This window comes from Gadus morhua, chromosome 6, assembly GCF_902167405.1.
Source record: "Gadus morhua chromosome 6, gadMor3.0, whole genome shotgun sequence".
Taxonomy (NCBI): domain Eukaryota; kingdom Metazoa; phylum Chordata; class Actinopteri; order Gadiformes; family Gadidae; genus Gadus; species Gadus morhua.
In genome coordinates this window covers 10,951,271-10,966,270 of record NC_044053.1, presented here as the reverse complement: position 1 = coordinate 10,966,270, position 15,000 = coordinate 10,951,271, and the positions used below count along the sequence as shown (strand labels likewise).

The following is a 15,000-nucleotide window of genomic DNA, read 5'->3' as shown; positions in this document are numbered from 1 at the left end:
TCTCTCTCTCTCTCTCTCTCTCTTTCTCCCTCTCCCTCCCCATCCCACTTAACCATTCTGCATGCTGCGTCTGCTCCCTCTCATTGTGCATCCTGCAGCCTGTTTCAGACCGAAGCAGCAGGTATTCTAGGACAGGTTAAGCGAGAAAGAGTGTGGTGTATCGAGTGTCATGACATTCTACCCTGCTGTGGACTCCCCATGACTCTTCTCCATTTCCCCAGTGTCACCAAAGATAAACACCCACAGGCACACACACACACACACACACACACACACACAAACACAAACACATAAACACACACACAATGTGGTTAATAAATGTACTATTAGGCAAAATTTGGCTAAGCTATATCGATCAGCATACTGAACAAAATATAGATAATAAACAGATGTAGAAAGATAAACAGTGCCTCATGTGTGTGTGTACGTGTGTGTGTTTGTAACCGTGTGTGTGTTTGTGCGTGTTTCGGTATGAGCGAGTGTTAAACCGCATGTATTTTCTCCATATCCTAGACCGTGTCTTTGCTTGTGTGTCGGAACGTGTGTGTGTGTGTGTGTGTGTGTCTTGTCTCTTCCTCGGCGTGCCTGTGTACGCGCTGAGAGGCACATACACAGCATGTGGTTAGGTTACATCTCCCTGCAGCGCAGCAGAACAATGTGTTGTTGCGTCACACACTGGCTGTGTTAATAACACACTATACCACACGGGCCGCGGGTCGCCGCGGGTCACATGACCCAGAAGCCAACTGATTACGCTACAGAGTGATACAGACAACAGCAGGTGTTCCCTCCCCTCGTCAGCTCTGTCTGGAAGAACACAGTCTTCGTTCCTCAGAGAGGGAAACCTTGTCTTTTGCACCAAGTATCCAAAATTGCATTGGAATGATAGTGTAGATGCATCATTTGGATTGGGATTGGCTGACAACGTCTGTGTGTGTCTCTTTTCAAAAGGACACTACCAGTGGCTCCTAGCAGAACGGTTGGCTGGAATTGATTGTGACAATGGTATAAGGAAGTCATTACTTCTGTTTGCGCTACAGCGAAAGGCCAGTTTTCCGGGAGGGTTATTTATAGTTCCTGCTACAAGGTTCAGCCGATTTTTTGCAAAAGGCAAAAATCGTCTCCAGTGGCTCTTCCGCAGCATGCAACATCCTTGCTCCATTAATTAGGTTTGTAATATTTAATTTGTATACATATATATATATATATATATATATATATATATTGAGAAGGTAATATATGTATATTACAGGAGAAAAACTGTAAAAGGACTGACAATTTGCCCACATTCCACTGTTGTGAATCGCGGTTGTCTATTTAGCAATACGTGCGTTTTATCTCCGGGACGATACAGAGAGCACGATCATAAAGATAGCGGGGGACAGTTTCACAACGGCGGTGTTTCACGTCGTTACCGCATCATAAACATCTGTCCTCTCTGTGTCTCTTCTCCGTCACCCCCCTCACCCCCAACCCCACAGACATACGAGCGACAGTTCCGGATGCCAGAGCAGCAGAGAGAGGGGGGGCTGCTTCAGCTCCTGGGAGACCACCCTCCTCCTCCTCCTCCCCCCCCCAAACACCAGCCTCGCGGGCCCCCGCCGCACGCGCACGCCCTCCCGCACGCCGCGCCGCCGCAAACCCAGCACCCGCTCCCGCAACATTCCCAGCATGCTTTGGCACACCAACACACGCTCGTCCCGGAGTGGAGCGCCCCGTCTCCGGCGGGGTCGCCCCCCCCGGGCCACTCCATGGACCCCGAGCACCTGAGCGGCCTCCTGTCAGCCGGCAGGGCGGGCCCCATGATGGACCAGAGCTCCCTGTTCTCACCGACGTCGGGGCAAAGTCCCTCGCCTCAAAGGTCGTTGACGCCAGACCTGCCGTTGCCCGTGGTGACCGACGCCAGTATTCTCAACCTGACCTCGCTCAGCAGGTGAGCACATTTCCATACATGGCTTTTCGAGGTAATCATTAACTTCGACAACCTTCACGAAAGGAAGAATAGGAGAAAAGAGATACAACTATAAAGATATAAAAAAGTGATAGCATAAGTCGAGGTTCAGTTCAGCTCCAGTGTGCGTGAGTTTAGTTCTCTTTGTTACGTAGTGTAGGACTCTAATGAAACATGATTTGCTAATCTGTTTGCAAATATCTGTATTTCTCTCACCCGCCGCTCTACCGTGTGCTTGCCTTTCTCCAGGGGGAGGGGTGTTGGCGTCCACGAGGTCAGCGAGCAGGTATTTGGCAACGTCAAGAGGAAGTACGGCAAGAAGGACTCCCAGAGGACTGTGGGTAATCCCTATCAGAATGAAACAAATTGGACAAGGCAACCAGAGAGAGGCATGGAGAGTTCCAGTGTGCCAGAGGCCAGGCAGAAATACGGCCAAGGCGAGGCCGCCGAACATGAAGGAAGGGAGGAGAGGAGGAAAGAGGAGAGGGAGCGGGGGCCTGCCAGGAGAAGAGGAGAGGAGGAAGAGCGAGGGATGCTTGTGCTGTCCGACGAGGGCAAAGGGAGGAAGAGGCGGCGGAGGAGGTCCTTCGACGAGTCGTACTCTGTGGAGGACGAATCGGAGCAGCCGCCGGACTTTGACATCCCGGAGAAGACCCAGCTGGGGCCATCAGAAGCCAAAGTAGCGCACAAGACGGATGCTCACAGACATGAATCTCGATTTGGCAGCCAGGCCGAGGTGCAGGGGGAGAGGCCAGAGAAAGGAGAAAGAGATAAATTCGAGAAGAGGGACAAGGGGGATGAGGCGGACTCCTTGTCGAGTATGAATAAGGCGAAAAAGAATCCAGTGGGTCGTCCCAAAATCAGCACAGACCCCCACAAACACAGAGAGGTTCATAATCATCATACCACCAGCCCGTTTCTCACCATGAATCATCAGATGCCAAGTCCACACTCCATGCCTAGCCCTAGATCAAACTTCAGCCCTAGCCCTAGGTCAAACTTCAGCCCTAGCCCTAGGTCAAACATCAGCCCTAGCCCTAGTCCTAACCCCAGGCCGAGAGCTAACCTTAGCCCAGGTCCCAGTCCTAGTCCTAACCCTCGACCCAGAGCTAACCTTAGCCCAGGTCCTAGCCCTAGTCCTAACCCTAGGCCTAGAGCAAACCTTAGCCCGGGTCCCAGCCCTAGTCCCAACCCTAAACCTAGAGCTAATCTCAGCCCAAGCCCAAGCCCCAATCCTAGACCTAAAGCTAACCATAGCCCTGGTCCTAGCCCCAGCCCTAATCCTAGGGCTAAAGCTAGCCTTAGCCCCAGCCCTAGCTTTGTGCTTAACCCTAGACCCAAAACTACCCATAGCCCGAGTCCCAGTCCCAGCCCCAGTCCAAACCCTAGACCAAGAGCTAACCTTAGCCCCAGTCCTAGTCCTAACCCTAGACTGAGGGCTAACCTTAGCCCCAGTCTGAGCCCTAGATCCATGTCGGCCATGAGTCCAATCCCCAGCCCCAGTGCCAGCTCCAGATCCAGCCCCTGCTCAAAACCAACCAAGACAAAGGACAGATGGTCGTACCTGAAGGCCAGAAGCCCCTCTAGTCTCCCGCCACCTCAGAGAGACCACCGCAGCCCTCTGTCCAGCATGGCGGAGCCCCCTTCCGCCTTCCCCATCACCCCCTCCAGCCCTCTGTACACCAACACCGACAGCCTGACCGTCCTCACGCCCGTCAAGAGGAAACGGGGAAGGCCCAAGAAGCAGCCCCTGCTCACCGTGGAGACCATCCACGAGGGGACCTCCTCCTCCCCTCCGAGCCCCCTGTCACAGGACACCCTGGCAGGCCTGAACCGCCGGAGGAAGACCCACACACTCGCCGCCCTCGCCCAGCTCACCTCGTCCGGCAGCGGGGTCAATTCCAACGGCCTGAAGCTGAAGCGAGGCCGGGGACCCGCGAGGCCTGTGAGCAAGCTGAAGCTGGGCAAGGTGCAGAGCATCCTGAACGAGATCCTGTCAGGCTCCGGTCAGAACGGCGGCCTGTCTCTGAAGTCATCCTCCGCCCCCGTCACCTCGGCCATGAGCGTCGTGGCGTCGACCATCGAGGCCCGGCTGGGCACTCAGATCAACGTCAGCAAGCGGGGAACCATCTACATCGGGAAGAAGAGGGGGAGAAAACCCAGGGCCGAAACACAGGGCTCCAGCCATCCCAGAGCCACGAGGGACATGGCCTCAATGCCGTCCAGCCTCTACGAGAGCCTCCTAGTGCCTTCCACATCCTGCTCTCCCAGCTCCAGCGTCGCCTCTCTGAGAGCCAGCCACTCTGACGCCACCATGCCCAGCCTGCAGCCCATCTCAGCCTTGCCCTCCAAGCCAATAGGACGGAGCTTCCTCTCTGGAGGCTGGAAGCTCTCTCCGCCCCGTCTCCTAGCCAACTCGCCATCCCATCTGTCAGAGGTCGCCTCAGTGAAGGAGGTGACCCTGTCACCCATCAGCGAGTCTCACAGCGAGGAGACGATTCCCAGCGATAGCGGCATAGGAACGGACAACAACAGCACCTCGGATCAAACCGAGAAGGGGCCGGCTTCACGACGCAGGTAAAGTGTACAGTAACAACTTACCTCGATCTAGTCATCGACATTCACTCCCCGATTGTTGAGTTTGTTGTATGTGAGAGAGGTCTCTATGTATGCAGTGGTCTAATGGTTTCCTGGTGTGATCTGCAGGTACTCTTTCGATCTGTGTGGGTATGAGGCCGCGGAGGCTGCAGCCCTGGAAGCGTCCAGCAGAGGCAGCAGAGCGCGTTGTGAACGACAAGTAGCCGCTGACAACTTCCTATCGCAGCAGGAGAAGAAGCAGAAGCACCACCGGCGCAAGAGAAAGTGCCTGCAGAGCAGAGACCATATGCACTTTCTCTCTGAACTCGAAGAGGTCGGTGAAAACTGAAAATGTCAAGGGGTTTCTCATGTCAACACGAGTGTGTGCAATGAAAAGGCACATGATAGAAGTGATATTCGTTTCATCACTCATGCTCTTTTTTCCCCCTTTAATCCTATCCTAGGTGGTGGCCAAGTTCCAGCAGCTACGCATATCTCACCGGCGCTTCAACTGCTACCCCCAGCACCCGTACCCCTCAATATTCCGGCTGAACTTCCACCATTACTACCCCCTCAGCTACAACTCCTACCCCTGTGATTCCGGCCAGTACCTCCGCAGGAGCGCCGATCTCAAGGCCAAGAGGAGGCGGGGCCGGCCGGCCAAAGCCAGCGAGCCAATCCCATCCAAGCTGCCTTTGGTCCAGGGCTACGGCTACCCGCTGGCGGGGGGGAACTACTATGCAGCACCCTACGCCATGCCTTACGCACCGCCCCTGAGTCTGGGCTACTTCCCCCCCGCGCCCCAGCTCTACCTGCCCCACCACTCGCTAGGACCCAGCCCCCCGTCCCCCTTCATGAGACCGGCCGTGCCCCCTCCCAAGGTTTTCCACTCGGCGGGACATTCCAAGCTCCAGGCGGCGGCCAAGCTCCGAGGGTCCAGCGGCCCGTTGCAGGGCTCCTCCGGGCGGGGAGAGGGCCTGGGATCCCTGGGCGGTGGCGGCGGCGGCGGCGGCGGCGGCGGTGGCGGCGGCGGAGGCGGCGGCGGCGGCGGCGGCGGCCTGGGTGGAGTCCGCCTTCACAAGAGGAAGCACAAACACAAACATAAGCACAAGGACGAGCCCATCCTGTCCCCCCGCGACCGGCAGGACCTGGGCGGCCTCTTCAGCGGCGCCAAGACCAACGCACGCCTCAGCATGATGAGCAACCGGCGGGAGATGGCCGGGGGCCAGGGATCGAACAAGAGGCCCGAGAAGCAGAGGGGCGGCATCCGGGTCTCGAGCCTGGGCTCCCGGCTGGGGATGTTTGAGTCGGACCACCTGTCCTCCTCTCGCTCTCTGGGCGACGGGTCCTTCCGCTCCCACCAGTCCGGCCCGCCGGCGAACAGCTTCATGGGGGGCTACGGGGGCCAGCAGCAGCAGCAGCAGCAGAGGCCGGAGCTGGGCGCAGACCTCTTCATGAGGTCCAGGGAGGACGAGTGCAGAGACGGGACCAGGAAGAGGGGACTAGCGGTGTTTGGGGAGCAGGGGGTGATGTCGTTCCAGAACGCCAGGCAGGAGTCGGGACAGATGAACCAGTGCTCCGGACTTCCTCTCACTGGTGAGTGCTGCTCCAGTTTGGATCGCCGGTAGTTTTTTAAATGATTATGTTAGTGTGGGACTTGTATAAGATCGTCATTAGCAACCGCAAACACCACGCCCATGGTACGTAATGGCATTTTATTTATAGGTACTTTTACAATGAATTTGTGTGTCTTAGTTTATTCTGTTTAGGTATTTTTATACATATGCAATGTATATCTTGCTCTGTATAATAGTAGAGGTTCCGTAATACAATGTGGAAAGTAGAATTGCTAGCAGGTGAGTGTTATAAATTTAGCTGTGAGCCAATTAGCTGGAGGCTGTGCATAGCATTAATAAATCCTGCATATTCCTGCAGTAGACAAAGAGACAGGTTGTCCAAAATGTGTATTTTGGTAGATTGTGTTTTTTCGCTGTCTCGGAGCACATCTGGCTAGAGAGGGAAAACGTAATGCATGGATGGAGACGACTATAATTCACCAATCTCTCCCTCCCTCCCTCCCTCCTCCCCTCCCTCCCTCCCTCCCTCCCCCCCTCCCTCCCACCATCCCTCCAGCCCTCCCTCCCGCTTCTCCTGCCAATGCCTCGACCAGAGATATATTATTCACACAGTGTGATTTATTTTCTACAGACACACCGTAAAAGGCCGTTGCCTGTGTTAAAAGAGTTGGCTGGCAGCCAGGGGTTTAATGACTGGGGCCTAGTCCAGTGATGGGGAGGAGAAGAAGCCAGGGGCTCAGTTAGAACACACCCCCACCCCGAGAGGATCCTGAACGGATGATTCATGTACTACGCCCCCCCTCCCGGCCTCCCCCCACCAAACCCACCTCCCAGCTCCTGTACCAAATGTACTCGGTCCACTTCCACGCCCCCCCCCCCCCCCCCCCCCCCACATACATTTTTGGCATACTACCCTGGACGCCCCTACCCTGGAGACGGCCTCTCCACGCATTTTGTTTTTTGCTCTCCTTCTTGTCCTCCCTGCCACACTCCCTCTCTTCACTCCCTCTCTCCCCTCCCCCCTGCTTTCCTCTCCTTCCCTTATTCCTGTTCCCTTTTAGTCTTTCCCTCTTCTCCCATCCCCCCCCCCTCTCCTCTCCCCCCCTCCCTCCCTCCCTCCCTCCCTCCCTCCCTCTCTCACTCCGTCGCCAATCCCACAGCCCCCTCCCTTCCTCTAGCATGACTTACTGCCTCGCTTCGCAGCCTCAGCCCAATTAAAACACAAGCACGCGTGTACACACACACACACGCGCAGATACACACACACGCACACGCATACACGCGCAGACACACAAACACACATGCATACACACACACACACACATGCACATGCAGATACACGCAAGCACACAAACACACACACACATGCAGATATACATCCACACACACACTCAAACACAAATGCAGATACACACTCACACACAAACCAACACCAGCCACACATGGAAGCACAGAAACATTATCGCACACATACTCACATACACACACACAAGATTATGCACAAAAATAAGCCTGCACACACTATCACACCTGTGCTTCCCATCAATAACATAGTCCAATGGCGACAGAGATTTGAATTTCATTTTAATCTTTGGCCATGCAATTAAGTGTGCTTAATCAGTCTTTACTGGATTTGCAATGACTGAATAAAATGGTGTTATTGTTTAGCAGTGTTTCTGTGTGCACATGCATGTGTTTGTTTGCAGACTTCTATACATCCGGTAACGCGGTGCAAGCGCATGTGTGTTACTGTGCGTGCCTGGGTGTGTGTGTGCGTGTGCGTGCGCGTGTGTTTGTGTATGTGCGTGTGTGTAAATGTGTGAATCTGCATAACTGTGTGTATCTTCATTCCTGTGTGTGTGTGTGTGTGTGTGTATGTGTGTATGTTTGTTTGTGTATCCGCTAATCAGCAGCATCTGACAGTAATCTCTCATGTATTCATTTACATAAAAAGAAGGTATTCTTCTCTTCTAAATCAACAAGAGTAATTTTCTTTGTGTGGAATACAAACAGACACACACACACCCACACCCCCCCCACACACACATGCGTTTACCTGCCTTTTTCCTAATATTATAACATCACGGCCCGCTCTATTAAAAGCCCACTCTGAGCCATGCTGCTGCAGTCCGATACGTGTGAGTGTGTATTGGCGTGTGGGAGAGACATCCTGCTAGAGAAACAGGTCCTCAATAGTCTCTACAGTGACATGCATACTGCTGAAGGTCACTGGTTTTATGTTCACTGTATGCAGCTCATAAATTCCAGCAAGCGTGTTTTTGTGTGTGTGTGTGTGTGTGTGTGTGTGTGTGTGTGTGTGTGTGTGTGTGTGTGTGTGTGTGTGTGTGTGTGTGTGTGTGTGTGTGTGTGTGAGTGTATGTGCGCGAATGTGTGTTTGTGAGTGCGCGAGTGTGTCTGTGTGTGTATGTGTGTGTGTGTGTGTGTGTTTGAGTGTGAGAGAGGGAGAGAGAGAGCCAGGGGCCGCGTGCCTGCCTATAAGTGTGTACATGTGCGTGTGCACTCGTAAACCACCGCTACTTAGTGATCACCACCATTAGAATGATTTCACTGTCTTCAGCCTGGATTCTCCAGACAAAATGAGACCGTGTTGCAGGGTGCACATCTTAAGTGGAGGAATTAAGCCAGCCCAGGCTCTCCTGCTCTATCCTCCTGTTTTGCTAATTAGCAAGCTAACTTAGCTACGTTTAGCGCTAAACATACATTGAGACACATTCCTTAATGGTCTTTCTTAACGGCATTAACCTCTGCTTTGGAAGGAGCCAATTAATCCGACTGCAGAATTATAAAAGCCTGCTACACTATATCATTGTGATTTGGACGGGATTGTGGGCAGAGTAAGAAAGAAGGGAGGGGAAGAAGGAGGGGGGGGGGGGGGGGGTTTGAATTCCAAAAACCCAGGAGGGGAGAAAAGAAAATCCCGGGAAAAATCCCAATAAGCATGTTGTGTGCAGACGGCTTTGGGACTGTGGTGGCTGATTGTGCTTTTCCTCCATTTTGGCTGCAGCTTCAAGCTGAGCATCAGGAGCCTTGGCCAGGCAGAGGGAGGAGGAGGAGGGAGGGGAAGGCGGGGGGGAGAGAAGGGACAGGGATGGGAAACAAAAACTGAAGAAGAGGGGGCTTTTCTAACCAGAGAAGAAAATGTAATGCGAGCCATGTGGCATTTTGAATCATGTGGCATTTCTTTTAATGCCAGTTAACGCAATAAAGAAAGAGTTAGAGGAAGAGATAGGTGAATAAAGGACATTTTCAGGGTGTATTGCCCGGTTTGCCCCTCTGAAGGAAACAATGTGGTTCCTTTTTTTTCTTCCCAGCCTTACTCTTATTCTAAATCCAACATATACACACTAAGGAATTGTGGGTGTGTCTCCGGGAGTCTTGAATGTGTGTGTGTGTGTGTGTGTGTGTGTGTGTGTGTGTGTGTGTGTGTGTGTGTGTGTGTGTGTGTGTGTGTGTGTGTGTGTGTGTGTGTGTGTGTGTGTGTGTGTGTGTGTGTGTGTGTATATATATTATTGGCAGGGAATGTTTTTGGATGCAGAGGGTCATTGTTGCATAAAGACACAACACATTAAATAGCTGAAGGAGGCATTTCTGATGGTTTCCTGCTGGTAGAACAGGATTTCCTCTCCGCTCTCTAGCAGACAATTACAGGATGGGATCTCCTCTCCTGGCTCAGCTGGGCTTTGAAAGACTTGCATGAATGTGTCGAAATTAGCAGGAAGCCGTTGAAGTGAATAAAGACGTTCTCTACGGGAGCTAAAGCGCCTTCGTGTTATTCTGAAGTCGTTCCCTTTGGCTGCCTCTCTCAAGGAATCCGCCGCTTTTTTTTTTCCCCTCCCTCTGTAGATCTTAGAAATGTGGTGGGATGTGCTCAAAACGCAAAGCTTAATTTCCATGTTTCCCTCTTCTTCTTCTTCTCTTTCTACTTCTTCTCCTTCATCTCCTCCTGGGGTCTCCTGTCTCTCTAACCAGGCGTGCCGGGGAAGCGGCGCTACAAGCGGCGGGAGGTGGAGCAGATCCAGAAGGAGGTGAGGAGGATGTCCTCGCTCTCCAACGTCCTCCACTCGCAGAGGAACTTCGAGCACGTGCAGAAGATCCTGCGCGTCAAGCGTCTGCAGCGGCAGGCCAAGACGGGCAACAACGTGGTGAAGAGGCGGCCCGGGAGGCCCCGGAAACAGCCCCTGCCCGAGCCGCAGGGCTACCCCGCGGGTCTGAGGGCCCCCGGCGAGGGGCCCCTGGGGAGGACTCTGGGGATGCCCGTCCTGGAGAGGTGTGTGGACCTGCCGGGGAGACTGGGCCAGTACGCCGGCCGCGACTCGGTCTCCGTGGCCATCGAGTCGGTGGTGCACGAGTCCCGCCCGGCGCCGTCCAAGCGGCGAGGCCGAGCCAGTCGGCGGGACGAGCTCTGGGATCCCTCCAGCCAATAGGACTGTAGCTGGGCGGGGCTCCGTGGCCAATCACAGGGCAGGACACAGAAGGGGGGGGGGTCGGTTTGTGTTTGTTGAGAAAACCCTAGCACACCCAGTGTCCTTAACGCTCTCCTCAGTGCACTTTGGCTCGGCTTGGCTCCCGGTTGAGGACCGAGGCGGCTCAGCGAGGAGCAGGAGGAGGAGGAAGAGGAGGAGGAGGAGGAGGAGGAGGTGGCCACGCCCGCAGTGACACTCGAGTTCCGCTGCTATCTTCTGCTCTTGAGGACTCCTCCAGAATCCACATAACATGGCACTATACGGTACTTTTTGATTGAAAAGAAAAAAACGATGCTATAAACGCATGAGGTACTTATGGCGGTGTGAGATACTCGTGCAGCGACGCGTACGGTACACGGCGTCACTGTGTGTGAGCGTGGCGGCGTCGGTCCACGTCTTTTACCAGCAGGGGTGGGAGGGGGAAAGGGTTAACACGATACTGTGCAGCTCGGCTTACTGTATTGTTGCCTTTTTCTGAGGAAAAACGTTTCAAAAGGAAATCTGGGATAGTGCGATCAGGGAAAAAAAAAAGGTGAGTCAGCCACCTCCCCCTGTGTCCAGCCGCCCGCGTGTTTGCTAGAGCTTACATCTGTCCTGGTGGGCCTGTCACACCCCCACCTCCCGGTTCCCCACCCACCCGAGCAATCCCCCCCCCACCCCCACCCCACCCCCCGCATTCTTGCCCAGTTCACCCCTTCTCTCTGTGTTACTTTTTCCACAAACTTATTAGCAATTACCAAATGTGATTCTCCTCCCTCAGCTTTTGCTAGCTCCGTTAGCGCGCCCCACTCCCCCACTCCCCTCCCCCCCCCCCCCCCCCCCCCCAGTTGACCATAGGGTGTGTAGGGCGGGTGGGTGACTGTCCCAGACTGTACATAAAAACAAAGTCCACTGTTCCCTTGCCTTGTTCTGTGGGAAGCTAGCTCTCAGTGCGTTGATGGTTATCTCTCTGACACAGAGTGGTTGGACCTTGGCTCAGACAACAAGAAGAGTATTATTTCATGACCAAAAACACAGGGGCGACTCAAGACAAGTTTGCTTCTTTTTTTTTGTTGAAAAAAAAACTAACCGATCCATTTATTAATGTCTTCATTCATTCGTCGTTCATTCATTCATCGATAAGCTCAATGATGTGTTTATTTCCAGGGGGCATTGCATGCAAGGATTATCAGGCATATCGTTGGTAAACCTTTTGACTGGTTTAATGCACTATGAAAAAAAAACGTACACTTACATCAATCAAATGCAGCACTTACATGCTTGTTTCAGCCTTATTTCTTGGCCCTCCATTACGGGGGGTATACATTAATTTAATCAATTTGTATATGCAGGCTACGCAGCCAAAAGCGTTAAACCTAAGCCCAAATCGAAATTAACATTGGAAAGTTAAGATGAAGACGGCTCATGTATTCAGTGTTCTGGACAGTTGGCATCCTGTGACTCTTACTCATTGGAGCGACTGCTGTTGTCTGGGAAAGATCTTGTTCATGGAAAAAACTCAAACTTAAGTATTTGCATTCAAAACCAAAGTCTGAAATCGTGTTTAAGTATGTATTACCTAACGCGGTGTTAAAAAAACAAAGTTTGACAAACTCACCTACCCGTTGGCAAAAAGAAAGAACCACCCTGTTAGCGTTGTAGAATGTACTAAGCTTGGATTTTGTATGCCGATATGCAAGGTTGTGGGCCGGGCTTCACACAGTATCTGCAGCCTCGGAAAGCGCCGGTACATAATATACCTTCACACATACGCGTCAAGTATTTCAGAAACTAAGCAATGGGTCAGTATTTCTCTAAAGGAACTGTGTGTAGTCGTGGCTGAAGTATCGACACCTTCTGTGTTGCAGCAGTTCTAATTGTGCCTTATGTTTTCTTTCTCTCCTCCCATTACATTTCACCCAGAGAGAGTCTGGCGACGTGCCCCGTCACCTCAGTATGTGGGGATGTCTCGGTCGCCAGGCTCCCGGGGACCGACTGTGTGTCCCTTTCCCGGCCACCAATGAAAGGCAGCGCCCCCTCTCTTCGACGGAAGGGGGCGGGCGTCTGTCTCTCGGTGTCCTGGCGGGCCGCTAGTTGTCTGACAGGTTTCACCCAGGTGTCACTATGAAGACAGAGCTGTTGACAATGATGTGGCGCTGGGCCAGTCGGCAGGGCCTCTCTGTATAAAATACTCATCATGTACAGGCTTAACATTAACCATAGGGTTCTTAAAGAAACCGGGCGCGAAGTGTCTAGAGAGGCTGAAGGAATAAATGAACAGAGCAAGCCCCCAAAGTGTCCACGTGTCCACTCTGTTTGAAATATTGACAAACTATTCCTTATGTACAAATATATATATATCACCAGCTCTGCCCAGTATTTTACCAGTTTCAGAGGAGGTTGTCATGGCAACCTTGCTGTCTTACACTGTTGTTTGCTATGCATCAGGCCAATGCCTGGCAATGACCCTAAAAAGGAATTTCTCTTCTGGGTCCACCTTTCAACAAAGACAAATAAGTGGTCTTATTTACTGAATAAAAATGAAATGATGTAACAAGAGTTGTGAATAATACCAGTAATAACTTGTAATAAGTTGTGCAGAAAGTGACTATCAGTTCATAGAAAACTATAGTGACTGCAGCCTGATGCAGTACAGCCTTAATCAGTATTGAAGTGTTGTTGTAAATAGTGTTAGTACGTCCATTCTGCCTGCATGCATACCGGTTCACTCCCCAGTTCAGTTACCCAGTAGGACCATCACACTCTGAGAAAACCACGCCCAAATAGTGTCATGAATACGTTCACAAGTGATCCTGCGAAAAAGCTTCCAAACTCGGATTTGGGAGTCATTGTTCCCTTTAAATCGGGAACTCTAAACGTTGGTTAAACACGAAAAGGTCAATTTGCCTTATCACGATATATATAAAAGTCGACGGGTTAGTGCTTAATTCACGGCGTGACTGGAGACCAGTGTTATCTCTCTTCAGTCAGTGGCTTCGCTGCAGCAGTCTGGGCAAGCAGAAAAAAACAAACATGAGCAGATGAGATGTAGTCAGAGGACATGGCCAAAAATACACTTGTCCTTCCGTCGAGAGTAGGTGTTAACCTTGCCTCGCAATAGATGGCTTCCCTTTGTCTGGTGCAGTCTGTTGTGGTCTAGAAGCTTGGTTTGTGAGTCTATGGGTATCTCAAGCCCCCAAACTGTGGCCACTTCATGGTCTCTTGATGCTAAAGGTGAACTCTCAACAGCATTCCCCGTCTCTCTCTCTCTCTCTCTCTCTCTCTCTCTCTCTCTCTCTCTCTCACTCTCTCCCTCTCCTCTCTCTCTCTCTCTCTCTCTCTCTCTCTCTCTCTCTCTCTCTCTCTGCCAGTCTCCGTCTGCTTCTAACAGCCAATGATCCGGTGCCTTTTCAAACACTGACTAGTATTGTCCTGTTTCCCCGCTCTTTTTCGTCGCTCCAGGCCGGTGGAAGGCGGCTGCAGGCCGTGTTTTGTCTCTACGGATATGTTGAGAGATCCAGTAGCTCGGCTTCCCTGAGTCACTGATTTATAGCCCCCCAGTCCTCCCCCAACACACCCACACAAACGCTCGCTCTCTCGCTCCAGACCGCTGGAGAAACGATTCTCGCTCAATCCGTCGTTAGGGGCGAATTGACTGGTGTCTAGATTTATCTGTCAGGCGACCCGCTCCACTATGACCGTTGACGGTTAGACTCAAAGGGCACCAAGGTTGTGAAATCCATCTTCCTGCGAGTGGCGCGCTACTTTGAGTGTCCTCCGGTTCCACAGGCAAGTGAGATTTTAATGTAACGCAAGAGCTTCATCAGTGTACATGTAGTCATTCTCATACATAAACGTTACTTTCTAAGCTATAATGTCGTTCAAAAAGCTGAAAATATGCGGATGAACATTGAGAAAACCAATGAAATGTACTTTTCAAGAGCACAAAGTGAGCTCTTTTAAACAGTGTGGGCATATTGTTAGTTTGTATACATAGTGTATTTGAACCTTTTTCTAGAGTGGGGTTTCACTTTATTTGCATGCTCACCATGATTGTATCATAAAATATTTTAGGACAAGCTGAAAAGTTCAATTTCAAGTCAATTTGGAGCAGACTTGTACATTGTTTGATATGTTTTCTTTTGTATTAAATTTTTTAATTCATGAAGCAGTTTTTGTACATTGTATGAATATAAAAATGCAAATATTTGACATTTGACATATAGAGTAAATACTTAGATGTGCATGCATATGCATATATCCTTCACGGTGTGTATGTGTAAATGTACACATATATTTGTATTCGCATTTGCTTGCATACAGATATATGTCTTAAGCACATATACATACAAACATATATGTATATTCATGTCCGCTGGCATGCTTTTGATCATGTTTATCTTTCATGATCTTGTAGGATTCTTTTGTTTTT

At 51.6% G+C, this 15,000-nt stretch overlaps 1 protein-coding gene across 1 annotated transcript in view; it reads left to right on the top strand.

Moving 5' to 3' along the window:
* setbp1 (SET binding protein 1) overlaps positions 1 to 15,000 on the top strand; it is a 37,385-nt gene that overhangs the window by 22,218 nt on the left and 167 nt on the right. Inside the window, exons 3-7 of the mRNA XM_030357630.1 lie at positions 1,482 to 1,933; positions 2,201 to 4,528; positions 4,658 to 4,862; positions 4,993 to 6,124; positions 10,096 to 15,000. The exon at positions 10,096 to 15,000 is cut by the window's right edge and continues 167 nt beyond it. Of these exons, the coding sequence (XP_030213490.1) occupies positions 1,482 to 1,933; positions 2,201 to 4,528; positions 4,658 to 4,862; positions 4,993 to 6,124; positions 10,096 to 10,550 (4,572 nt within the window). The 3' untranslated portion in view covers positions 10,551 to 15,000. The remainder of the gene's footprint in view (positions 1 to 1,481; positions 1,934 to 2,200; positions 4,529 to 4,657; positions 4,863 to 4,992; positions 6,125 to 10,095) is intronic.